Genomic DNA, 25293 nt, shown 5'->3' on the forward strand with positions numbered 1-25293 from the left:
TTTGGTCACCGCCTCCTTCGGGTAGGCTGCACCTGCAGTGCCAAGGTTCATGAGTGAAGTTTTGGGAACATGGTTTCGAAGGAGCCATGTGCAGGCCATGGAATGATGGACACCCTTTCCCAGAAGACATATTGTCCCATCACCTGCAAAAGCGTCTACCACCATCACTCACAAGAAGTGGGGCTACATGAACTAGAGAAGAACTGAGAAGGGTAGCCCTGTATGCCCCAGCAGACTTCCCTTTGGTCTCTCTCTTGAGGTTAGGAGAAAGGGAGATGCCAGAAACCTATGCAAGAGTCCTTCCCCTCTAATCGACTGCAGCCTCCCTTGCCTTATCATGATGCTAGATAAAATATGGCCTAGGGCTGTCAACAAGTTCATCCTACTGCCATATATAAAGGGCCCAGATATGACTGGCAGGAATATGGGGATGTGCAGCTCACCTTTCATGGCTGAAGATATTTGCATGCAATGCATGGTCATGCTGCCATGGCTCAGTTTCTCTCCATCCCAGCAAATCAACACAGGAACTCATCAACACAGTTTCCCAGGGGATGCATCACAACGCAGACATCAGTATTAATCATCAGAATTCAGCATCTCAGCCCCTTCAAAGATCCATCTAAGGCCCAGGTTTACCTCCACCGATCAAGAAACCTTCAAAAACCTGTCTTTAACCCAAGGACTTGTCCAAGGTCACCACAAAGCCAGAAGACATAGGGAATGGAGCTGAAGTCCAGCTGGCATCCCAACCCCCTGATCAATGTTCTGCCAAGAGGCTGTTCCTGAAAACCAGCAACCACAGGGACCACGTGCTCCCTGACACCAGGGGACATGGACTGGCAAAGCATCCGTAGTATGAACATCACCATGTCAGACAACAAGCAACAGTTACATTTCTTGATGGATGGGTTTCTGTGACTTCAGAGTAATGCAGCAAAGACTACAGCTGGGTAGTCTTTGGGATACAGCTTTATCCCATTGGATAAAGAAGGAGGTGTGGATAGTGGTATGATACAGGGATACTGCAAAAATAAATAAAATAAAATACTATGTCACAGCCTGGAGTTTATTTCAGCCTAGTCTCAGGGGAGATGATTATCCTGGCTCTGAAAGACCAGCTTGTCAGTCAAAGACATCCAGAGATGCTGCACAAGCCGCTCCTTCCCATAAATTCATGTAATTCCTCAGCTGCATTGCTCTGTTCACAGTAACGGCTACACAGTTTGAATGGGGGGGGCGGGGGGGGGGGGTGGCAAGGAAAAAAATGCACCTATATGCTTCACCCTCAGCCTTTTTCTCATACCAAGCTTCCCCACCCCACCCATAGCTGCACAGTCTCAGCCACATCTCCCTGTTTCTGCTATAAATCACGGCTCGCCTTCAAGATGTGAATAGCAGGATAGAGCTGCTTCACACCCAGGAGCAGCCACGGAGCCTGTCCCTGCTGACCCACTGGAGCTGGGCGGGGTGCAGAAAGGCATCACACATGGGGCGATAAGGACACGCCAAGGCGCCTGGGCAGAATATGATACGGCCCAAACTTTCATCAGGCAGGAACAGGAGAAAAAAACCTCATGCAGCTCCTCTTTTTTAGATGAATCTTGGATTTTTTCCACAAAACCATATCCCATTTCTGCCCAAAGAAAGATATGCAGATGTACAGCCATGCATCCACACATGCCAGGTATAAAACTTTGCCTGGTTTAGCCTTCACTTAGTTCCCTGCTAAGACTAACTTTCACTGGCATGATAGGCAGGGAATACCCCAAGCTGGTAATTTACCGCTTCCACAAGAAAAACGAGAGACATTTTGAGAAATCTGGTGGTGAGTGGCAGGAGCAGACCTTGGAGGAGGGACACAGGCAGGGCTGGACCTTCATCACAAGCTTCATCTGTCCCCTCCTGCCTCTCACAGGATGGCAGCTCCAGAAAGACAGAAGAGATGGTCCACACTTCCAGATATCATGGGTGATGCACAGCCCACTCATAGAGGCACAAGGCAGCAGATGGGAGCAACTGCTTCTTTTTGTTATTATTGGGTTTAATCATAGCAGACAGAATCCAAACGAATCCTTTACAAGATGATGGATTGCACCCCAAGGACCATGGGTCCTTAGCACACAGATAGGCTGGTGCGGTAATGTATTAACATCATCAGTCAGGAATTTGGCAGGGGGGAGGAAAGGGCTGGAGTTCGAGCCCTTCCAGCGATCCATGGTATTCAGTAGGTGTGAGAAATCGGTGCTGTGTACAACCTCAGACCATGGCCCTTTCTCACAGTCTCTCCATCTCAGCCCTAAGGTTCAAGAAATCTTTTTTTTTCTAAAGAGCAGGAAGTCTAGGCTCTGTTTTTGCAAGGGAGAAGCATGCCAGAAGAGAAAATAAGACTTGTCAGAGAGGTTCAGGCTGCCTTGCCCAGCTTTTCTACTGTACTTTCCTCCTGTCTCAGAGGGAAGCAAGCTTCCATAGCTTTCTCGCCTTGGCTACAGTCAGCCAGCATCCTTCTCATGCTAGAAAACAAGTCTGAGCCTAGGGAGGTGAGAAATAGCCTTACCCCTGCTTCAAGCTGGGATTTAGAGTGAGATTCAAACCAGACATGCTGCTTTTTATAGTACTGCTGTCTTGGCCACAAGTCCTTCATTTTGCAGCCCTTGGGGAGATGTGGTCCCCCCAGCCCCTGCGGTCCCCAGCAGAAGAAGGGAGTTTGCTACCCAAGCACTGACAGGAGGCAGCAGGGAGGCCGTGAGAACGTGCTGCTCTGCTCCATGGGTGAGGATCTCTTCGTTTATAGCCATCACTGATCAGTTGTGCTGCAACAGGAACTGGAGTCAGCAGCAAGCCCTCGGTCCCTGCTGTGCTAAAGCAGCATGTCTTTGTGAGAAAATACAGCCTTTGCCCCAGAGTACTGATTGCAACCCGTGTGCTTAAGGGCATGGTCACCCCCAAGCTCTCGCCGTGGGACAGAGGCACTTGGCAGCCCAAGTTGCCACTGCCTGACATATTGCTGAGGGACAGTGCTGATGATATTCGGTGCCCACTGAACTCAAAAAGGCTCAGTCACACAAATGGTGGGAGAAGGGGAAAAAAAGCAGTTTGGAAGCTGAAAATTTGTTCTTACACACCATCCCAGCTGCAAAGCTTCAGACCTCAGCTTTCCCATTCAGTGCCCTTTCCAGATGAACCACACTCAGATGCACATAGTAATCCTCCACCCTTCCAAAGGATACGGATAACCTGCAGCTGCAGCCCCAAGGGGCTCAGAGGCTCACTACAGCGCACAGAAATGCTCATGGGCTCACGTTCAGGCCCTGAATATCCAATTGCTTGAGAACAGGCGAAGCCCGAGACAAGCAAGGCTAAAAGCAAACAAAAAACATCATCTGACTTCTGGGAAAAGTCAGTGTTAGGTGGAGTGTTTCTGAAGAAACAAGCCCCAGGGCTGGGAAAATCTGGGAATGGAGGAGATACCCCAACTGCAGAAGGATGAGCTGCCCTCCTTGAAGTAAAAGCAGAGGGTGAGCATCCCACGAGGCACACAGCAGGGGGTACACACCCCGCACTGGCCCACCCAGCCCCACGCTCAGCTGGGCTGCAAAGCCCCGGGTCTCTCCTGGCTTGCAAAATGCAGTGACATAACTCTGCAAGCAGCTGGCACCACTTAAGCTGAGCCTCAATGGGGTATGGAAAGCCCCCAAGCATGCCTTGCCTGAGCTGGGTGATCAGTCTGGCATAAAGGGCTCTCCTGGCCACTCCTCCCAGTCAGCAGCTCTGGTCACTTCTCTCTTCCCATCTGCCCTCCACTCCTGAGGCTCACAAAGGCACCCATAAACTCTTCCATGGCCCCAGTGGTGGGATGCAGAGGAATAAAGAGCACTAATAAAAGCACCAAAATAGGGAGGACTTGGGAAGGGGAGCACCACGGTGGGTAAACCCTGCAGGGACCATAGGCTCCTCATCACAGGCTGAGGCAGCACTGCAAAGCATGAATTGCACAGATGAAGGTCCCATGTCCCCTGCTGTCCCTATCCTAGCATCCCTCTCTTCTTCCCAACCCAGCAGCTCTGCTACTGGTTCGATCTTGCACGTTCATTTTCCCCATCTCCCCTAAAGAGATGCCCTGCTTCTTCACAGCAAGCTTTCCTCACTCACCAAACCTACCCACAAACAAGGGAGGTGGAGTAAAGAGATGCTACAATAGCCTCCAGAGGGAGTAGCTACCTTCCAGGCAACAAACTGTGTCCAGACCATGTCCTGCCATCAACCACACACACCCCCCGCAAAAATGCCCTCCCCACTCAAAACATCATGCATCCTTCCCAAGCATTCTAAGCTCCTTGTTCCCAGCTCAGCATTCAGAAGGTCAAGACAGAAGTAGCATCTTCCCTGCTGAGACACATCCGGGCAAGCTCCAGGAAATGCAAGCAGAAAGGAAGGCATCCCACAGAGGTGGGCAAAGCCCCCAGATCCCAATCAAACTAAATATTACACTCATGACATACACCAAAATTCAACGAGTTTGGAGAATTTTAAAGCTACCCTTAATGCTGAGCATCACCAGGACATTGCTCAACAATGCAGCAGCATATTGCAGGGAGAAAGAAGAGGCATGCAACCGCCTGGTCCACCAGGACCATGAGTGCTGACATCAGCTGGAGTCTGAAAGCATCTCATCATGTAAGGCAGGCCAAAACACACCGGTGTGCAAGCATGATTTCAGACCTCATGGTTCAGCTTCCCATGTTAATGACTCCATGGAAGATGAAGAAGCAAAAGTCACATCCTAGGAGGAAATAATTAGGTTTATCAGCCGATCCGATTTTCCAATTCATTTTCTTCCCTAAGCTTTTTCATCCTAGAGATTCAACCCCCCTTCCCCACAGCATTATTTGCACTTGAGACTCAACAGCATTGCAGAGACATGTAATTATAGACACTTGTTTACATGGTGCCTGCTCAGCAGCCATGCTTTGGAACCCCTCTTCTGGACCAGGTTCCCCATTGTGCCTGGAGGCATACAAGCAGCGTGCAAGAAAACTGTCCTTTATCCCCAAGACCAGACCACAGCTCACTTCCTAATGTCACCCGAGATTCACCCACATGCTGGATAAAAACCAAACCAGCTGAGACAAGAGTGGTAGTGCTTCTAACACACATCCATCTGTAAGCACACTTGACCCCCCTTACCCCACCCAGAGCCCAGCTATGGGGATGTGACTGCAGTCAGCTGCTGCAGCACTCAGCAGGAACAGTGTAAACCAAGAGGCCCGATAATCCAATTGGCACAGCCAATTTACAGAGAAGCTGATTTGTAGGTTAATTAAACAGCCATATTCTTCTGTGAAACACTCGATAAATAGAGGGAGAATAAAATTCCAGCAGGAGCAGATAACGAACTGAATGAATCGACATGACAGGAGCTGGATCCCTATCTTATTTATTGGAATTCATTAGAAAGATAAGGAAAAACAGACCACAATAACAAGATTAAGCAGCTCATGTTTGGAGAGGTCTTAAAACAAAAAAGAAGTCTTGCGGGCATGTGAGGGATTGCTGCTGTTCATCTGCTACAAAGGGAGAAATCTTTCCCCAGGTATATCTTGATAGAGTGCCTGGGCACGCTCCTCAAAGGAGGGAAGGCAGATAACCCTGATACTGCCCATTCTTTCCCAGGTAATCACTCAGCCACTCAGGGCATAGCCCTGAGCTCTCTTCAGCCTCCAACCTTTCGACATACTCCTAAACGACATACTCCTGCCTGCACTTTCTGCAAAGCCAGCGAGGAACAAGGAGAGCTAATTTTTCCAGCCTACCTCTATCCAGGCTGGGAAGAGGTGAAGGATGTTTCCCAGAGCGCCGACTCAGCACTTCAGCCTGTGGTGCCTTTGACACCCTTAAAGCACAGTTTGCACTAATCCTGTCAGGATGGTCCACAGAAAAGCCATTCCATGGCTTCAATTTGGCTCCTGGGACAGATGTTCAGGTGATGGCAGCCAGGTACTCCTGCTCAGCACATGGGCATAGGCCACTTCATCTGAAATGCTGGGATTTTATCTCAAGCACAAGGTTGGATGCCTAAACACTGGGACTCTGCTCTTCAACCCAAAACCACCAAGATTTTTACACTGCTTTCAATTCAGGATCCTTTAACCCTGATGCAGGACAGCCTGGCAAACAGCGCCCTTGGCTGAGCAATGCTCAGAGAAAGTAATTCCCTGGGTATCCCTGCTGATGCTCTGCAGCAGTCTAACCTGTCATTCTGATTAGTTTGTTCTCCAGATCTTGGTGACAGCAGGAGCAGCTAGGTAAATCTCAGGATCACATCAAAATCCCCAGTGCTCACAAACGTGTGTCTGGGCAGCCGTTTTCACTCTTGGGCTCCAGATCCCCGATGCACTCAGGTGCATCAGAAGAGCCTAGGACCTATGCTCTGTAAGTCACCTTGGGACAGATAAAAGCAATCTTGACAGCAATATATCTTCAAGCCAGGAGCCTCAAGCCATTGTTCAACAACTGAAGGAGCTTGTTCCTGCACCTGAAGTGGCAGGTCTTACAGAGTAAGCCTCATGACCAGGCTTAGGAGGGAAACTGCTGGGAGAAAATACAACACAGGCTGTCCTTTGCAAGGAGCAGATCCTGCCTATCCTCCTGTTGATTTATGCGAGCATTAATGGGGTTATTTGGGTGTAAACCATGGATGAAATCCCTCATACATCTTCACATACCACCTCCCTGTCTGTTAAGTAGGACTGAAAAACACAGCCACAAAGCCAAACCTCAGCCAGATAAAAAGGTAATAACCCCACTCTCATGTCATCCCAGAGTTCCTCTAGTAAAAACCCCTGTGAGTCTCTGCAGCACCAGAAGTCCCATATCCACAGTAGGAGGAACTTGGAGACACCATTAAGGACAGGTAAACACCCCTGGCTTGGGCTGTGCCAAGGGCAGCTCTTTGGACACCCCTTTTCTGTGTATGAGGCATAGGTACCTCCTCCACAACCCCCCACCTGCAAAATAAGTTGCCACCCAGCTGTAAGCAGGCAATTCCCACCCCAGTTCATTTGCCTGGCCCTCCTCAGTACTAGCTGGCCCCAAATCTGAGCCAATCCCTACCTGCTGTACACCTAACATGGAGATTTCCATACTGCTCATGAGTCCCTGACCAAGCCCTGTTCTGAAACAGGGATACATAACAGAGATCCCAGTCCCTCTGGGCTGAGACCAAGGAAAGAGTGCAACTGGCCAAACAGGAGAGGATTTGGCTCCTCCTGCCCACTTTCCATCCCATGCAAACAGTGGGAGCTTTCCAGACAACTCCCCTTTGTCCAGAAAGGGCCCAGGGAGAAGGTAGGGGGAACTTGATGGCTGTAGAAGCCAGCTCCCTTTCCAAGGCAAGCAATTCACCTGAGAGATGAGGTTTAGAGGCTGCATTACCCCCCAGGGAAATCGCAAAATTGACAGGAAAACACCTGTCCAAATAAATCCCACCCTGACATCTCCTACCTTCTGGCTGGAGACCAGCAGACACCAGTAGCCACAAGGGAGCCAAGAGGTGCTCAAGGCACAGGAGGGGAGTCCAGCACTCCTAATTCCATTTTCACTCATCCAGCTGCTCAATTAAATTTAAAGAGGCAAGGAGTGCCTCTCTTCTGCCCAGTCAGAGCCAGCAGCATGACACACCACCAGCAGCCAGAGGAGGATCCCAGAAACCCACAGAGAAAAGCGACATTTCCAGCCCTCGAGGACGAGCAGAGTGACCACATGGAAGGGAATCCCAGCGCCAGCAGACAATGTAGCCGTCCTCCCGGGCTCAGCTCTGGCTGACAAATGGGAATAACCCAGCTGAACTGTCCACCTCCCAGCCCTGGCAACTACACTCCGAGGGAAAGGTTCAAAGCACTATTGCAATTAATTAAATTGGAAGACAGAGATGTCAACTTGCAGCCCTGGGAGGATCTGGCTCTTTACAGATCTCTGAATTGAAAATGCACATGCAGCATGCACAGCGTACGTTTCCAACCCCCAAATAAATAAATCAATCATTTTTCTAGGCAGAAGCCTTCAGCCCTCAGGGGACACAAAAAGACACACTGAGACATCCCTTGCGGAGAAAGAAGGGGGAGAAATCAGCCGGCTCACGTGAGTGTCACAGCACAGTTGTGTGCTCCTGGAAAAGCCATCAGTAAGTTCAAATCTGCTTTTCTCATACTGCTTTTGGGGAGGGAGGGTATCTATTTGGGTGTCTATTTTCCTTCCATCCAATGTATCGTGTCTGCTGAAGCAGCAGGGTGAGGAAGAAATCCAGCCGGTTTAAAGGGACCCGAAGACGGTCGATCCGGAGCACGTTTCCTTTCTCCCACCCGGCACCCCCCACCCGCGGGCCGGGTCGGGGTCCCCGCGGACAGGTGTGCGCTCACCTGATGAGATTCTGCAGGCCCTGCTTGCTGGAGTTCCTCCTCAGGATTGCGCTGGTCATGGTGGCCGCAGCAGAGTGGCGCCAGGGTCCCGCTGCCGCCCCTTCCCCAGTGCCGCAGGCAGCTGCCTGCCTCTCTGCCCGCCTGCCTGCGCGCTGCCGCGTCCCCCCTCTCCGCCTTCAGGAAGTTCTGCAGCTGGTTTCCTTTTGTTTCTGCTACCTCCCCTGCTCCACACCCCCGGCTTGGCTCCTCCACCTCCTCCTCTTCCTTCTCCTCCTCCTCCTCGTGGAAGTGTCACGGGAGAATCGGGAAAACCGCGCGGAGCTGGTCCCGCAGCACAAAGACCGGCGCTCCCCACTCCTCAGCGAGGGGGGCGAGAGGGCCTTCTCCCGCGCCCTTCTCCGCTTTAACTCTCTTCTCTCCCTCCTTCATCTTCTCCAGCCCCCTCCTCCCTCTCTTCTTCAATACCCCCCGGCTCCCCTTCTTTTTTTTCCACCTTTACCACTGCTTACACAAAGCAACTTGGGAGCAGAAATCCAGGTTGGCGACTCGGAGGGCTGTAAAGCCCTGCTGGTCATTCACAGCAGAAGTCTGTGAAGGGCTCACCGCCCAACGATCCCAGAACGCCCGGAGGTGAACCAAGAGCCAGATTAATGCGAGATGGCCTTTGTGCTGGGAAACACCACACTGGACAAAAAGTGTTCTCCTGGGATGGAGGTAGCAGATGGGTTTTGGGGGAAGCCACTGGGCTGCAGCCCTGGGCAGACAAAGCAGCATGCGTCTTGCTTCTACTTTCAAACCTGCCCCTCACCTGCTCAAGTGACTGACTCTTCAGTGGCTCAGTTTCCCCAGCCATCAAATTGGGTAAGAGCAAAAAAAAGTGGCTTGCCTCCTTGAAACACTGGTATTTCAGGAGATGAAAGAAGTGTGTGAGCGTCTGATGAACAACTAACAACATTGCCGCCTGCTAAAACAAAATGCCCATCTGCCATGCATTCAAGAGGGTTGTTCTTCATGCTATCTCATCATGAGAGCAGTCTTAGGAAGAAAGAACAAACAGTCTTCTTTTTTTCCCAACCTGCATCTCCTGGTCCCTGTGTGTTGGTTTTTGGGGAAAAGATCTTCCTCTATAGCAAACCAACAGGTACCTGGACTCCTACATTGAAAGTTCTAGCCTTACCTTGTATTTGCACATCACAGTGCTCATGGCATAGCGTGTCCGGGTTTCCCTACAGTCAGTGGCGATGTTCCTCTGGCTGTGTTTGAGATGGGAGCTGTTATGACAGGATCATCCTGCTTAGACCCTCACCTTCTTCCTGCTTTCAGTCCCCTTCATCTCATTTACGTGTTTCCCTTCAATCACTTCTGCAGGAGTGCTTCTTGCCTCCTGGTAAGTTGAGGGAAGTTGCCCATAAAATACACCCAGAAATCTCAATTAACAAGGCAGTGCATTAAAGTCAGACAAGAAGGTCTGGAAGAACCTTCAGGAAGGAGCCCAAGGATCGTTGGGAGGTGAGCCCTTCACAGACTTCTGCTGTGAATGACCAGCAGGGCTTTACAGCCCTCCGAGTCGCCAACCTGGATTTCTGCTCCCAAGTTGCTTTGTGTAAGCAGTGGTAAAGGTGGAAAAAAGTCAGGAAGAAGTGCCTGTCTTCCTTCCCACTGTCTCTTCATTTCAAAACAGCTTCTTTTTTTTTTTTTTGCAGGTATTTACTAAGCATCCCCTAAGTGGTCAGGAACAACAAAACCCACCAGGCACAGATATTGATGCTGGCCCCACTCTGGGCTGCTCACTTGCTGTCACACTGCTTTTTTTTTTAATCAATTTTTCTTTCTCAGTTTGGTGAGAAGATGCATGAGATCCACCATAAAAGGTCTCTTGCTGAACAAAGAGCCTGTCCCAGCCCTGCAAGTACTTACAGGAATAATTAGGTTTAAGCATGTGAGCACCCCTATTGACTTCACCACAACTGCCCACAGGGTTGAAGTGAAATATGAACCTACAGGGTTTTCTCTTTGGAGAGAATCAGCCCAAGCCTGCCAGCTTCTCCCGTGGCCTGAGACAGCCAAGGATGCACAACGGAGGAGCCCTGGCAGGCAGGGACGCAGCTGGCACCCATGGGCCAGCAACAACTGGGTGCTGAACGAAATCACAGCAGCACTCTTATTTCAGGCAGAGATGCCGGGCAATCCGCAGGGAGCTGAGGAGGGGCAAGGAGGAATGCAGCCATTGTCGCCAGAAGAAGGCAGAAGCTTGGTATATGTAGTGAGCAGAAAAGGCAATGGCACACCACTACCTAGTGGAGGCGAGATCCTCTGTGTAAACAGACAAGGGGAAAAGCTGTTGATTCTCCCAGCAAGAGAGCCTTGCCTCCACACCCAGGTTTGTCTCTCTGAGGGTGCCAGTGTGAGCTCCTCATCTTGCAAGCACTTGGCAGACTTTCACCCCAAGCCCGGGACTGACTGCCTCTCAGACATGGGGGCCTTCAATGAACAGAGCTGACAAAACCCATGCTTGGGTGATGATATCCAGGACCAGAGAGAGGTTGTGACACTAGCTCTTGCTGGTCTAAGGTGCTGCTGTCATTTGGAAACACTGGAAGTGAAGCATCCCTACATCGGAACAGGCAGCAGGCTGACCTCTCCATTGCTCCCAGGGAAAGATGTTTTTGGTACTGAATTCCACCTGGAAAATCCTCCTGGCTGTGCTACTCAACCTCTGGGGAAGGTTTCCTGCCCTTCTCCTTGGCTTTCATCTTTGAGAAAGACATCAGATATGACAAGAAAACTCATCCTTCACCCAGCATCAGCAGGGTCCTCCAGGACCACAGGGAAAGGAGAGCAGAGCAGGATTCTCTTCCTAAACTCACAGCTTGTAGGAAGGGAGGGAACTGAGCACTGACACATGGACAGAGTCGCTATCCCCATCTCCATGGGGAGAATTTAAACCCACTATTCAAGAGCGCAAAGGCTGGGCCTAAAGGACCATGGAAAAAGGGCAGTGCAGCAGAATCCCCACACCATCATCCTGCAGAACAGAGGTGCCTTCTGTACCCTCTCCTCCCTTGCTTGCTGCCAAGCCCAGGTGCATCAGTCTGAGTCATGCCACATATCCAAGTACAGTAAGGTCAGCATCAGCCCCACTGCTGCTCCTAATCCCTTCACTGAAACAAACCTCCTGGTCCCATCAGGAAGTGGGTAGGAGTACAATGGACACAGGAAAAAAATAAACAAAGAATTAATTCATCTGTTATTTTTTGGCACAGTTTAAGCTAGGAGAACCACCGTAAATCTCTACAGCAAAACTGCTCCCCACTACAGGAGCAGGGATGCCTGGAGCACCCAGAAACACACTGCAGGGGATCGGAGAGCTTCCCAGAGCTCTTCCCAGCAGCAGGGGAAGCAGAGAAGGTGAGGGAGTTAATCTGTCTCCATCACTGTGGGGAGGAGGGCAGGAGTCCCAGAAAGATAGGGCTGCACCAGTTCCTGTTAATTACACAATCACTCTGCTATGTAGCACTAGTTGCAAAATCAGTTGGAGGCTAACACATGGTGTAGGGAAAAAGAAACAAAAAAGACTCGAGTCCTGCTAGCAAAGAAACACAGCCAGTTATTTTCTGCAACTTTGCTGGGATGCACAGCACTGTCAGCATCAGCTCCAACATACAGCATGCAGTCCGTTATAGGTGCCATCAGCTGACAACATGGTCCATGCCTGCATGTCAATGGTGGAAGCACACCCATAGAAAATGTTCTCACAGGAACAGCCTAACCCCTTCAGCAAGGACTGTGCAGCACTGCCTCAGCCACAGACCTGCACTTCCACCAGCAGCCCCCCTAGGATGATGGAGTAGATGGGGTCTCTCTGTTTAGCCTTCTAAGTGATGCATCCTTCCCTCTGCCATCCCAAACCTCTGTCCCTCTCCTGACACCCCCAACCTCTTCAACATGCACATGCAACCCCCACTTTGAAACCAGCCTGGCAGACATCAGCACTTGCCTAGCCCACTAGGAGCCTCAGTCCAGTGAAAGGGGCACACCAGTTGGTACGTCAGCTGTGTAGATGGTGGGGTTTACATGTTAGCCTGATGGATCGGGTTGTTCGTCTCCCCTTCATCCCTAATAACCAGTTAGCTCAGCCCAGCTTTCACTGCCAGCACTTGCTTTTGGGCAGCTAAATACAGAGGCCAAAACAGGCAGCCAGAGATAATCCCAAGGATTATCTAGCAGCCAAGAGCAGCACGTTGTCTCCTTCACACCAGAACAGCTAGTTACAAGCTCCAGAAATGTGCTATCAATAGGCCAGGGCATCTCAACTGTGCAATTAGCTCAGGGTGCAGGGGAAGGAGTCCAATCCCAATGATACTCCCAGCAAGCCTTCCCCTGCCTGGCCATGAGTCAGGAGGGGACATTCCGAAGCCAACGCGTGACCCCATGGCTGTCGAGGGAGAGGATGCTGTAGGCAGGAGCTGTCTTGGCTCAGAGCTGGTTCCTGGCCCACACTCTCAGAGGAGCCCCATGAAGAACATGCGTAATTGTGGGCTGCATCCAAAGAGTCAACAAACACCATGTCATACTAAGTCTCAAGTACTCGGCTTGGGATCAATGATTACTTTCTTCCTATGACATCCAAAGAGCCAGAAATGAGAAGGAGAGGAAGCCAGGTCAAGAAGGAGCATCCCTTCTTCATCTACCCCACCACTACCCCTCACCTTCACACAGAATGGAGGGACCCTCCCTGTGAGGCACTTCATGGGTACATGCATAAACCTAAAATCCCCAAAGTTTGGTTCACCTTCCAGTGAGAGGGGAAGATGCAAGCTTTCCCTGCCTTGTAAGAGAAGATGCTCCAGGGGTAATACAAACAAGGGCAAAGGATGAGGGGACTGAGGGAGAAGGAACCAGAAGGAATATCCGAAAGCTGGATTTAAGAAAGGGAGGGGAGGGAAGCAAAGGGAGGTGGTGCAAGCACTAATTGGGCAGCCCTGCATGGTTAAAGTTGATCAGAGTCCCTGTTACACTAGGTGCTGTGCAAATAGGGAGAGATATCACCTGAGCCACTGCAGTGAACTACCATCCCGTTTTACTGACCAGGGCCAAGGCCAAGTGACTCAGCCAAGCCCTGGAGGGGTGCAGCTAGTCCAGCGCATGGAGCCAGCATGGTTACTGCAGCCTACACAATACCTATATATTAGGTTAAACAAACAAAGCCATTGGGAAAGAGACAGGAAGACAAAACAATGGCTTCAGATAAGATGTTCCCAGCCCACACAGGAGGGTCATTACAGAACAAGAGGAGAACTATTGGCCCCAAATACCGGCTCCATCTCTCTGGGATGCCTCTCCAAGAGAAGCAGGACAAAGGACTCCAGCCAGGATGAATAAGCCACAGTCAACTGCTGCCAAGGGGTTGTCCCCCCACCAGCAGACACTGTAAGAAATGTCCAAAACAGACCTTCTTACAGCATCATATCCCCTTGTCACTGGTTTCTGTTCACCAAGGTTTGGAAAGCTGCTGAATTAATTTGAACTTGGAATGCCCATTTAAAATAAATGGAGTAGCCTTTGCTTTGGCTTGGTGGATTAGGTGGACACTGGGCAGCCAGAAACACGTTCAGACTTCTCTCATGTTTTGCATAAGAGGGACACAACCTGTAATAGAGGCATCACCTTCTTTCAGCAAGTAAGTGGCATGTGAGATGTGTTTAAGCATCACCCAAAGCCAAGCAATACGTTTTCTTGATAGGCTTGTAAGATAGTGCTGCTGTGCAAGTACGGCTCTGCCCAAGCCATGTTGCTCAGCTGACCAGCACAGCTTTCAAGAGGTGAAATACAGATTCTGCCCAATATAAACTTATTAGTATATCTGCAGCCAGCTCGAGGCTCTGATGTAGTACTGCGTTGTGCAACACAAGCAGTTTTAGCAACCATTAATCCCTGCCTCACACTGCCAGGCTGGTTACTCCAGCTGGGGTCAGGGTAGACTAATGGATAAGAAGGATCCCCAGCATCATCTGACAGTTCCTGCTCTCAGGCTATACCCTCACTTCAAAATGCATCTTGTCTGGGGAAAGGCATTGAATATCAGCTTGCCAGTAACACCCATGCCCCCTCACCAAGCTGGGCAAAAGATGGGAGCTGTTATGAAAGGTCAAGCAAAAGTATCATCATGTATCCAAAACGCCTGAAGACCAACATATACCTCCATCGAGGAAGAAGATGCCCCTCTACTCTGCTCTTGTGAGACCTCACCTGGAGTATTGTGTGCAGTTCTGGTGTCCTCAACCTAAAAAGAACATGGAACTGTTGGAACAAGTCCAGAGAAGGGCCAAGAGGATGATCAGAGGGCTGGAGCACCTCCCATATGCAGACAGGCTGAGAAAGTTGGGGCTGTTCAGCCTGGAGAACAGAAGGCTGCGTGGAGACCTCCTAGCAGCCTTCCAGTATCTGAAAGGGGCCTATAAGGGTGCTTGGGATGGACTCTTCATCAGGGACTGTAGTGATAGGACAAGGGGTAAAGGGTTAAAACTTAAACAGGGGAAGTTTAGATTGGATATAAGGGAGAAGTTCTTTCCTGTAAGGGTGGTGAGGCACTGGAATGGGTTGCCCAGGGAGGTTGTGAATGCTCCATCCCTGGCAGTGTTCAAGGCCAGGTTGGACAGAGCCTTGGGTGACATGGTTTAGTGGGAGATGTCCCTGCCCATGGCAGGGGGGGCTGGAACTAGATGATCTTAAGGTCCTTTCCAACCATAACTATTCTATGATTCTTTTAACTTTTAACATAAAGTTAAAAGACAAGCCTTTCTGCAAAATGGGCAGCTAAGGGTATATGCAGAAAGATGGCAACTGAGTGAAGAAGCAGCAGAAGAGACAAATGCCACCTGAAGGAAGGAAAAGCCCCACCATAGCAAGAGTGTACAGGCTGTATAACATATCAGTCTGTCCTTCAAGACAGCTCAGCTCAGACACACTGCTGTCAGCTCCTGTTACGTGACGCTAGGTGACAATGGCAAGGAGGCACTTATTTTAAGAGGAAATAGTTACTGACATCAATTTTATTGAGGGAGAACTTTGCCCCCCTCCCAAAAGGCTGGCAGTCATGATTGTTTGGGGTCTGTCAATAGTTCAGAGTTTGTTGATGCTAATGGCTCTGGAGCAAGCTTTCACTGGAAATTGCTTTTGCAGCAGAAAAGCACATGCATGCACAAGCATGGAAGAAGAGATCGTATTTTCCAAAGTGTCTGGCAAGGGCTTGATAAAAGGTATTGCACATACTGTTTATTCAGCTGCAGCAAGCAACAGATACCTAGAGCTGGGAGAGAGGCTTCTTCGTAATGCAGAACTAATCCCTAGCAAAGGATCTATTTTCAAAATGAGCATGTAAGCAAAAGAACTGAAGACCTCCAGCTGATGCAAACTGACACAGCTTTATGGCAGACAGTAGGGTGGTGCTGATGTACACTAGCATTTGGGCCTACAGGTCTGTGCAATAGCAAGAGAAATCCAAGTAAACTGAGCTCCAAATAAACCAAGTCTTTCACATCTCAGACCAGTTGCTCTGAGGTGGCTCCAAGTTTTTAGACTACCGAATGCAAGTCACCAATCAAGCTAATAATAGATGCCCACTGACTGCCATTTCCATTCATTAATAAATCCTGCTGGATTTGCTCATCTGTCTTCCTCTTTACCCATGCATTCCCTGGGTAGTTATCAGACACACCAGGCTTGTATGAAGCACCACTGCTCCTTTGAGATAGGATGAACCCAAGGAGCTCCTGCGTTTAACACTCACCTTGTATGACTCCAGATGGAGCTATCAGCATCAGCTCTGCTGCCAGCCCCTGCAACCCGTCCCAGGAGTGACTTGTTTAAACCAGCAAATAAGAGAAGACATTTCAACCTGCCTTGCTGCAAATTCTCCTGCAGAGGATGGGGTCTGCCAGGCTCCCTGCTCAGCCATTGCAAGAGCACTGGCGGAGCCCCCAGAAAGCTGCTGAAGAGCTGCCCGTGAGAAAGCCGAGTGCCGAAACCTGGGATTAAGACGCTTCAGTGGCTGCCTCACACATCTGGTGTGTGTTAGGAGGGATACACTGGCAAGGAAAACACACATAGGCTCCAAGTGGGGCTGGTTAACCCATTTGTGACTGAGCCTCTGTGGAGCACCCAGACAAGCTGAGGACTGTTAGATATCTAGCCAAGCCTCAGGAGAGCTCAACTCCAATCTCAGCAGTGGCCTGTGTTTCCTACGTGATATTTGGAAACCAGGGAGTAATTCAGGTGCCAAGTGTCACTGAGGATGCCTTGGGTTACCCAAGACACCAGCCAAGGCCTGAAAGATGTCACATGAGTCCAGTAGGAAACCTCCTTTTCTGGGTACCCAATCGGCAGTGGGCAAGTCCAATGGCTGGAGCATCTCTTCCGCTTCCTAAACATCTCAACCTCAGCTGTCTGGTCTTGCAGTAGAGATTACCTGTTTGCTTTTCCCTGAGGCAGTAGGCCATTGGGATGACCACAGAGCACCCACCATGGTAACACTCTGACTTTGGCTTGACACTGTAGGTTCTGCTCTAGTATCAATCATCCTGCAGTCATGTCATGGAGGACAGCTGCCTTCCCAGCACATGCAGCATCTCTGAGGGCACATTCTTGACCCATATACCAGACGACCATGATCCAGAACACAGTCTGGGTAAAGAGGCCCCTGAGTCCCTATCATATAAATACACACCCATGTCTTCTTTTCACTGACGTACATCCTCAAGGTTTCTCCTTATAAGCAGCTTAAGAAGAACAGAACCACCCCATGAGAACCCATTCCCTGTGCTTCTGGCCCCAAAGGATGTCAAAGCATCTCCTCAGTGAGCCCAAAGACAGCCTGATGAGGAGCTTGGTGGACTCATATTAAGGGAATGGGAACTGCAACTATGGGACATCAAAGCTGCTGCACAAGCTGGGTGTTGGGCAAAGCAGAACCCTCCCTTGCCTGCACCATCTTTCCCAGGCAGGTTCACACAGTCAAACTGTACTGGGAGAGCTGCATGTGGAGGATAAAGTGAGAGCAGCAAATCCTTGAGGCATTTCCTCTGAGCCAAAGGGTGACAGCAGGTTTGCACTGTCAGTCAGAGCCAGATTACAGCCACAGGAGTCCAGCAGCCACCAAACCCCCCTGGAGCCTGGGCAACAACTTTCTCCAGGTTAGGAATCCCACTCCCCCAAAGAGATAGCTGTTCCCAACCAAAATGCAGTGCCAACAATGCCTTGGAGCACCTCCCAGACAGGCGGTCTGCCCAGATGCAAGTCAGTGTCCCGACAAAGTCAGCACCCAGGCTGGATGAGTGCCCTGCTGGGAGAAAACCCAGCTCTGGAGAGAGCACAGAGGCAGCAAGGGACCCACTCAGACCCCACAGCCAGGCACATGGATCACAAGGGTGATGGATGCAAATGGGAGAGATGCAGGCAGAGCATCAGCCAGGGCTGGGTTAGCAGGGTCAGTGGGGGTCGGAGCAGAGGGGCCCAGGATCCCCAGGTCACGCTCAGGTTAACCACTTCACTGCCACAAAGCCAGCTGTGGTAGCTTCTGCCCTTCCAGTTACTACTAGGAGAAAGGCTTACATGTTCTGGGAAAAGCCTGAAACCCTCTGAAGCAGCATACCACACAAAACTCGTATGTCCAGGGAGGATGCCCAGACCAGGGGGGTGGAAGAAAATCCCTCTTTTTTCCCCACCTTCCTGAACCAGCCCTCCACACACCTCACACATGTCTAAGTTGAACTCAGCTGTGCCCACAGAGCAGCACTTGTCCTGTTCCAGCTGCAGCAAACATGGGAAAGCACATGCACTTTTAACCCATGTGTGGAGCATGGCTGCAAACAGACCCTGAGCTGTCCTAAGACCAGGACACCAGCCTGTCCCAAGATGTCATCATATCCCCTGATATGATGAGCCTCCCTTGGGGACATTTCCACCCTGGGGGATGCTTGCCTGCTCTAAGCAAACAGTAAAGCCCAGCCATGCCCCAAAACTCTGCCTGGACATCTCCACTTTCCTCACTGCTGCAGATTTATTAATGCTGTTGGACAAACCAGGGCAAGCAGAGCTTGCCCCATTGTGGGGTGCGGCCAGGGGATATCTGGGCTCCTGGAGACAGAGGGGTTGGGTGCCCCAGGGTGCAGGTGGGGCTGTGCCTCTGCTCCCCTTCCCCCAGGACAGCAGGAGCCCCAGCACCACCTCAGACAGCAGAAGTGCTTTTTCACCCCACACCAGCAATGGTGGTCTGGCAAAACCTCCTCCTAGCAGCCCGCAAGGATGGTCCCTGGGTCAGCCAACCCAGCCTTCCCCACAGCCAGGCCTCCAAAATCCAGGGGCAAGGGATTCCCACAAGCTTCAGAGCCAGACTTCACCCCAAGGGTTTTAAAAGAGCCAGCAGAGTCTCCCGTGGTTTAAAAATAGTAAAATTCAAATAACTGCTGCTGGGCTGCTTTAATGCTCACACCTCCAAACCCATGGGTTTACATGGCAAAATAAGCTCAGAGGCAAGGCAAGGGCCTTGTTGTTCTTCTTCTTCAAGGAGAAAGGGGCAGTGAAGGCACTTGATACCTCCCTATAATTAGAGATAGTTCTTTATCCCTAATGCCACTGCCAGAGCACCTACATTGAATTTGGAAACACTAAAGCATTGCCCAGTTCCGCTAAATTATCCATCTGGCCCATGTTCACTTCCCTACTATTTTTCCACTTTAATAAGCCCAGCTGGGTCAAACAAACCAGTTACTCCTGAGCAGAAATCAGCCATCCCTCCCCCAAGGAATTCAGTGCACCAAGGTGTCCAAAGACTCTCCATGTATCAGTTTTCCTAAACAACCTCCTTCCAACCATGGGTATACTTGGCAACAGCAGTCACCCTAGCAAGGACCCTCAAGATGCCTCTAGGGATCTGGAGAATTCAGGACAGCTGGGGATAGGCATGGCAAAGAGATGCCTGGGGCTTGCTAGCACAGCAGAGCCTGTCCCCAGGCAGTGACCATACATGGGCTGCCAAGGTCTCCCTGTAGCTCACAGCATGGGAAACCCCAGAAGAAAGGAGATGGGGGAGTTTGGGAGAAGCCAATCTCTCACCTCATACCCCGCAGACAAGAGAAACCTGCCTCATGAGCCATGCTGCTGCTCAGGGACAAACAGCCTGCAGAGCACAGCCCAAGCTGTAGGGACACACACAGCCGTGGATGTGGAAACCAAGGTCAAGGACTGCCTCAAGCCTCCAGAGCATTATGGAGAGCGCTCATAGTACAAGACCCACAGTACATAGTGGGATCCCAACCTCCCATCATCAAGGCAGGACAACCCAAGCAGTCTGCCTCAGCTTCTTGTTGCTTTTGGGAAGGTTCTGCATCAGGCCCACACCACAGTGCTTTCCTATACAGCAATTACAGTTCATGGAAGAGAGCATAACACCAGTTTGGTTTAAGTGGTGTTACAATTGGCATCAGCAAGACTTTGACAGCATGTTCCCATTTGTACAGGAAAGAAGAGTACAGTATGCCCAAATTAGGATTTCTAAAACATGCAAGCTTCTCTATATATATGCTGAGCACAGTTAAGTAGACAATCTTCATTATTTAAGCACACCCAACACTTTTTTTCTTCCCGTGTCTTCTCACTGTGCATTTATGCCAGGGAGCCTTGGGATTTACTTTCCTGGAAGCTCAGTCGCAAGACTCGGTGCTCATACCTCCAGCACACCTTATGCTGCCTTAGGAGCACTATCCTGACTCCATGCACACACAGGTCAGCTTGACAAGAGCTTTAGCCTCAAGGAAAGGAGACCACAGAGCTGAGCTAACCACAGGGTGAGAAAAGGTAGCCCTAAACAGCAAGTAAACACTTCCTTCCTCCATTTTGGGAGAGGAAACCCCCAGAGCCTAGCAAGCCTTTTAGTAGCACAAGTAAAAGCAGGAGAAGTTTAGAGCTGCACATGAGACTATCAGATGAACTGGGAGAGAAAGTAATTCCCCATATTTTAGAAACAGAAAGGAAGTTATTTTTGCTCACTGCTTTTGCCATCAAGTTTTGTATTTCAGTGCAATTCTAAAATGCAGCTAGGGAGGAAGGGCTGTGCCACCCTGCCATCAGCATTCACAGACACACTCCTTAAACATGTCTCTAAAGGCTGTAAGAGTTGGAGTGCTACAGAACAGACCCCTCCAGGCAGCCCCTTATCTAGCTGAAACTCCAACAGGAAACAGAGGAGGGAACAAGCTGATACTGCCTCCACAGCAGCCCCACTGCTGGCCCTGGCTGCATCAACTTACCAGTGCCTGCCACAGCAAAAGGAAAGTGGCAAGTCCCAGTCACCTCGGGTCATCCCAGCATCTGCTCCTTGCTCCTGCAAGGTGAGCTGAGCCTGCGGTGGAGGCACAGCCAGGCTGGAACGATGCTGGGAATCACATGGATCACCCTGCATTCCCCCAGCAGCCAAGGCTCCCCCTTTGTATCAGCAGAGAGTCATGCACAGAGCCTTCCAGCACCTTTTGAAGCTTCCAGTCAAGCCTTCAGCTAAGGCTAATTGCTGTCAAGTGTCAGTCAAAACACTTAACTGCAACCACTAGTGACAGGAGATGACACACCTTTCTCCTCTCATCCTCACCCAAGGGTTTGGGGTTTTCTTCCCCCCATCAATATTAACTTAGCTGGCTTTCAGAAGCCTTGGGGAGAAGTGCTAATGCAAGCTTTGAAGCTGGAGGTGAAAAATCAGGCAACCCCCCAAGCTCCCTGGATGCTCAGCCTGAATCCAGTCTAAATCTGAGTACTTCTGGGTGATATACCTCAGCCGAGCTTATCTAAGTCTGCCTCCACCACAGACAGATGTGATCTCTGCTACTGATCTTCTTTCAACCCGCATGGAAAGCTCTCTGTGTTAGAGTGAACAGACTCCAAATTTTACAGTCTCTGCTGATAAAGCAACAAAGCCGAGTGGAGGCACAGGGAGATGTATAACCTCATGGCAACTAGCCTGCAACATTGCCACATTAACTTGGTTATAAATATAGGGGACACAGCAAGAAACCAGTTGTGCCCATCGATTGCTGCAAGGAGAGGAGGCAGCTGATGTTCACTCGCTGGCCTTAAAGATGGGGCTGATTTTAGCTGCAGAGCAGGTCCAGGTTGCCAGGCTCCTAGCTGAGCTTGCCGGCTGCTGGAGCTGTGGTTCCCCACTTGATCAACCCCTCCCAAGGGCTTTGAAGTTCAAAGGAGATGAGACCTTTAGGAAGTCTAAGTCTCTCCTTAGCTGGAGGTACTGGTCAAAAGCCAGCCAGAGCAACTGACCCATTTCAGCCTCATGGGTCATTACCATTTTGGCTGTGCATCCTCCTTTCCCACCATCACCCTCCCAGTTTCCCATGACTGGAAGGCAGTCATGGCATTGGGGCACCAGGTCCCCAGGCCTCACCTCTCGCTGTCCCCAGGGTTTTCATCTCCCACTTGGTTCACACCTTCTGCACCCTCCTGGCATCCCTCCAAGTCTGACATCTTCTCCTCTGTCCAGCACAGTGGTCCTGCAGACAGCTCTGGTGTGAGGGTGCTGCTGCTGTTTCACTTTTCCTGTGCTAAGCAGAAGTGAGCTCTGCCGGAAACCTCATGGGCTGAGGGTTTTGGGGGGATGGGAAAGGGAAGTCAAATCTGGGGGGGGGGGGGTGTTTGTTTTTGTAAAAACAGTGGGACTATTTTAAGGTTTGCCACTACCAGCAGTTCAAAATTGGGAAGTACTGGGCTAACCCAAAGGCAAAGCAAGGGGCACAGACATCCCCACCGTGGCAGGGAGAAGAGTGATCTGCCACTCCCCAGTTGCCTACAGAGCTCTGGGTACAGCCAGCATCTCTAAACTGGGGCACCCTACACTTCACCGGTACTGGGGCACTGCTGCAGGAGCTGATGAGGTTGCCCTGACTCTGCACCTCTCAAAGCCCACTGAAGCCAAAGGTCCCACTTCTGCCCTGTAGCTGTCACCCTTCAGCATCCTACCCAGCTCTTCTCCTTCCCCATGTCTTCCTGCTGTTGCCACCGTGGGAGGAGGTTCTGCATCACTTCCTGGAGCTTGGGCTCATGTCTTTGTCTCTTTGCCTCTAGTGAAAGACATGGCAAGGAGCTGGTGGTACAGCATGGAGGGAGGATGCCAGCAGAGCTTGGTGGCATGGCCTCAACCTTTCCTCTCCACAATGACAGGATAAGCATCCCAGCTTTGGAAGGAGACCAACAGTAGAGGGATCCTTCATCCCCACAGCACAGCCCCTCCAAAGCCTCCCTGTCTTCACCAGGAGCCCCACAATGGCAGAAGACCTATTGGCACCATGGCGCAGGTTGGAATCTGGCTCCCCAGGCAGGCAACACCCACCTCTCCCACCAAAGCTTTATTTACACCACTGCTGCCAGGATGCAGCTCTTCCAAAATCAGAGAGAAATGGCACCTAGCAGGTGCCCCTGAACCTAGGGGGACAGCCGGGACAGGAGGGAGGAGAGGACGGGTGATGCAGGTGCTTAGGACTCGCCAGTCTCGAACATCTTCTTCCTGCCCTCCATGCCGGACTTCTCCTCAATGTTCTTCCTCCAGTCACCAACATCACGGAGGTCCTTCTCCTGGGGAAAGGATGGGCGTGTTGGTGTGCAGTGCCTTTCAGGGTGAGAACCCACCCAGGCAGGGCCCTTCACCTGTCCACCCATGGAAAACCCTGTGCCAGCTAGAGGAACCCAATTCCACCCATACATCTTTTCAGGCTGCACCCTCCTTTTTCAGCATGATGGGTGCCAGAGGAGGAAATGTCAAGCAGGAAGAACTTTACAGAAAGGCTCATGCTCAATCTTATCTATTACACAGTGAGGCATGAGCCCCCCAAAATGGGGGACAAATCCTATATGTGCCCAGGGGAGAGGGAAAGAGTACCTTCTCAGTGTCTTCCTTCTTGACTTGCTTCAGGTTGGCTCGGAGATCCATGCAGACTTTGTGCTTGGAGCCCAGCAGGGCCCGCAGCATCGCATCAGCAGACATGCGCACCCTGCGCAGGGGCGGCCTCTTGAACTTGCCCTTCAGGTCAAAGAGCTTCAGGCTCAAGTCTTCCAGCTACAGGGGGATGAAATGAGGAGGGAAAGAGAGAGAGCAGGGCATGGGTTTCATAACACAGACCCAAGCGGCACAGGGAGGCATGAAGGATGGACTGGAGACTTCCCTGAAGGATGGCTTTGGAGAAAACTCACCTCCTTGTTAGTCTTCTGTAGCTTCACCTCTATGTCATACCTCTCCTCATCCACTGACTCTATCTTGGCATGAAGCTTTCTGCACAGATCCTGCAAAGAAAAGCAGAGAGGGATGTTGACTTCAAGGACTTACCTGTGATTCCTCTCTCCTGACCAGTCTGGTTCTGAAAGACCCCGTCCAGTAGACCAGATGGGGTCAACACCAGTTGGGTAGCTTGCAGGCCAGCTCCTGGTCTCCATGCTGCTGGCTACACACAAATGCTGCCTCAACACATTGTTAGAAATGCAACTTTCTTGCCAGACAGACCCTCTTTCTTATCCAGCCAGCTCCAGTGCACCCACAGGTAAGAAGGGGTCAAGATGGGAAGGCCAATCTATATTCATCAGGCTGACTGATGAAGCAAGATCTTTTCTGCTCCGGCACAATGAAAGGGTTACAGAAGTCTTTACCTGAAGTTCCTGCATGGATCCTGGGAGAGACAGAGGAGGGCAATGCTCTGCCAGGTAGTTTTGCTTTTCCACTTCTTTAGCAGCTGCTTCTTTTTCTATTTCAGTGACAGCAAGTTGGAGCATAGCACTCTGGAAGACATCAGGAAGATGGTCAGCATAGGGTGGAGGCAAGGGAGGGAGAACCCTGATGAAGAGGCAGCTTGGGGAGCCCCCCATCAATACCAGCATCTCTAAGCAAGGGATACTGATGGGGACCCAGTAAGGAGTGGGATGGGGGGCTTTCACACTGTGCATTATTGCCTTTTTCAGGAGGAAGAGTGCCAAGAGCTGTCAGGCTCAGGATGGGAGATAGGCTGGTCTGGACACATTTCACCCAGCCCCAGCAGTGCCACGTACCTTCAGGTGCTGCCGACGGGCAGTGGCTGCCCTCCTTTTTTTCTGCAAGTGGAAGGAACACGACAAAAGCAGGTTATCAGGTGGCTTTTCCTCTTTCTGTTCCCCTTCCCCATGCAACCCCCCAGTCCCCTGAGGACCTGCAGCCCTGCCAGTGAGCTGGCTCCAGCCAGTTGGTCCCCAAACCAGACTTCTCAAAGTGGCACTCTTTGAAGTGGCACTCAAAGAAGAGGCTTCCTGCCACACTCTGAAATGGCACAGCTTGGCATTTGATATGGGGGAGTTGAAAGCAGCATTTGAGTGTGACACTGCGTTGCATAGAGGAGGAAGTGGATAAGGATCTGCAGAGCAAAATGTAACAAGATGGTTTGCATATGCAAATGGTGCCAATGCCCTCCTGACAGGGCTGGAGGGCTGTGCAGAGAAAAGGCATCCAGCTCAGAGATGCAATACATCATGAATTGATTTTGATCACATGAATCTAGGTATGGGCCATAACACAGCAGATCCCTTTGAGCACTGTTAGCCCAGGCTTATCCTCCATCTGAAAACTGGTGCCTTAGCACAGAGTGCCCTCCCAGCCTTTTCTGGGGGCACTGGGTTTGATGGAGAATAAAAGCACCTGTTGGACATCAGCGCCATACTGTGGAGTTTGTCTGTGTCCCTGAAATACTCTTTTCTCTCAGTGTGGCAAGCTTGAGCTTGTGGTATTTTGGACGCATGGGGAGATGCCAAGCAGAGATGAAGGATGGAGCAACTTGCTAAGAGGCGATGCAGAGTGACAAAGCCA

At 50.8% G+C, this 25293-nt stretch overlaps 2 protein-coding genes across 5 annotated transcripts in view; both read right to left on the bottom strand.

Annotated features, from left to right (window-relative positions):
* The window catches only part of LSP1 (lymphocyte specific protein 1), a 51365-nt gene extending 29337 nt beyond the window's left edge, over positions 1-22028 (bottom strand). For 2 of the 4 annotated variants that reach the window (XM_061463134.1, XM_061463136.1), the window contains exon 1: positions 21862-22027. In XM_061463134.1, the coding sequence (XP_061319118.1) occupies positions 21862-21941 (80 nt within the window). In that variant the 5' untranslated portion in view covers positions 21942-22027. Of the gene's footprint in view, positions 1-8417; positions 8627-21861 lie in introns of those variants that run through there. The other 2 variants (XM_061463138.1, XM_061463137.1) reach the window with 2 other exon arrangements.
* Positions 22029-22804: 776 nt separating this feature from the next.
* Positions 22805-24630, bottom strand: TNNI2 (troponin I2, fast skeletal type). Its single transcript, XM_061464294.1, has 5 exons — positions 24507-24630; positions 24111-24239; positions 23661-23750; positions 23350-23526; positions 22805-23045 (listed from the first exon to the last, which is right to left on the bottom strand). The coding sequence occupies exons 2-5, from the start codon at positions 24231-24233 to the stop codon at positions 22947-22949; spliced, it is 489 nt and encodes a 162-aa protein (XP_061320278.1). The 5' UTR covers positions 24234-24239; positions 24507-24630; the 3' UTR covers positions 22805-22946.
* Positions 24631-25293: the final 663 nt, after the last annotated feature.

This window comes from Pezoporus flaviventris, unplaced genomic scaffold, assembly GCF_033815535.1.
Source record: "Pezoporus flaviventris isolate CSIRO_AGI_PZ_B2104156 unplaced genomic scaffold, CSIRO_AGI_Pfla_v1 ptg000036l, whole genome shotgun sequence".
Lineage (NCBI taxonomy): Eukaryota > Metazoa > Chordata > Aves > Psittaciformes > Psittacidae > Pezoporus > Pezoporus flaviventris.

Excerpts from the sequence above, each read along its gene's own strand:
- TNNI2 (XM_061464294.1), bottom strand. The coding sequence starts at position 24,233 with ATGCTCCAACTTGCTGTCACTGAAATAGAAAAAGAAGCAGCTGCTAAA. Across the intron at positions 23,751-24,110 it reads GATCCATGCAGGAACTTCAG|GATCTGTGCAGAAAGCTTCA; the intron begins GTAAAGACTTCT and ends TTTTCTTTGCAG. Across the intron at positions 23,046-23,349 it reads AGAAGGAAGACACTGAGAAG|GAGAAGGACCTCCGTGATGT; the intron begins GTACTCTTTCCC and ends TCCTTTCCCCAG.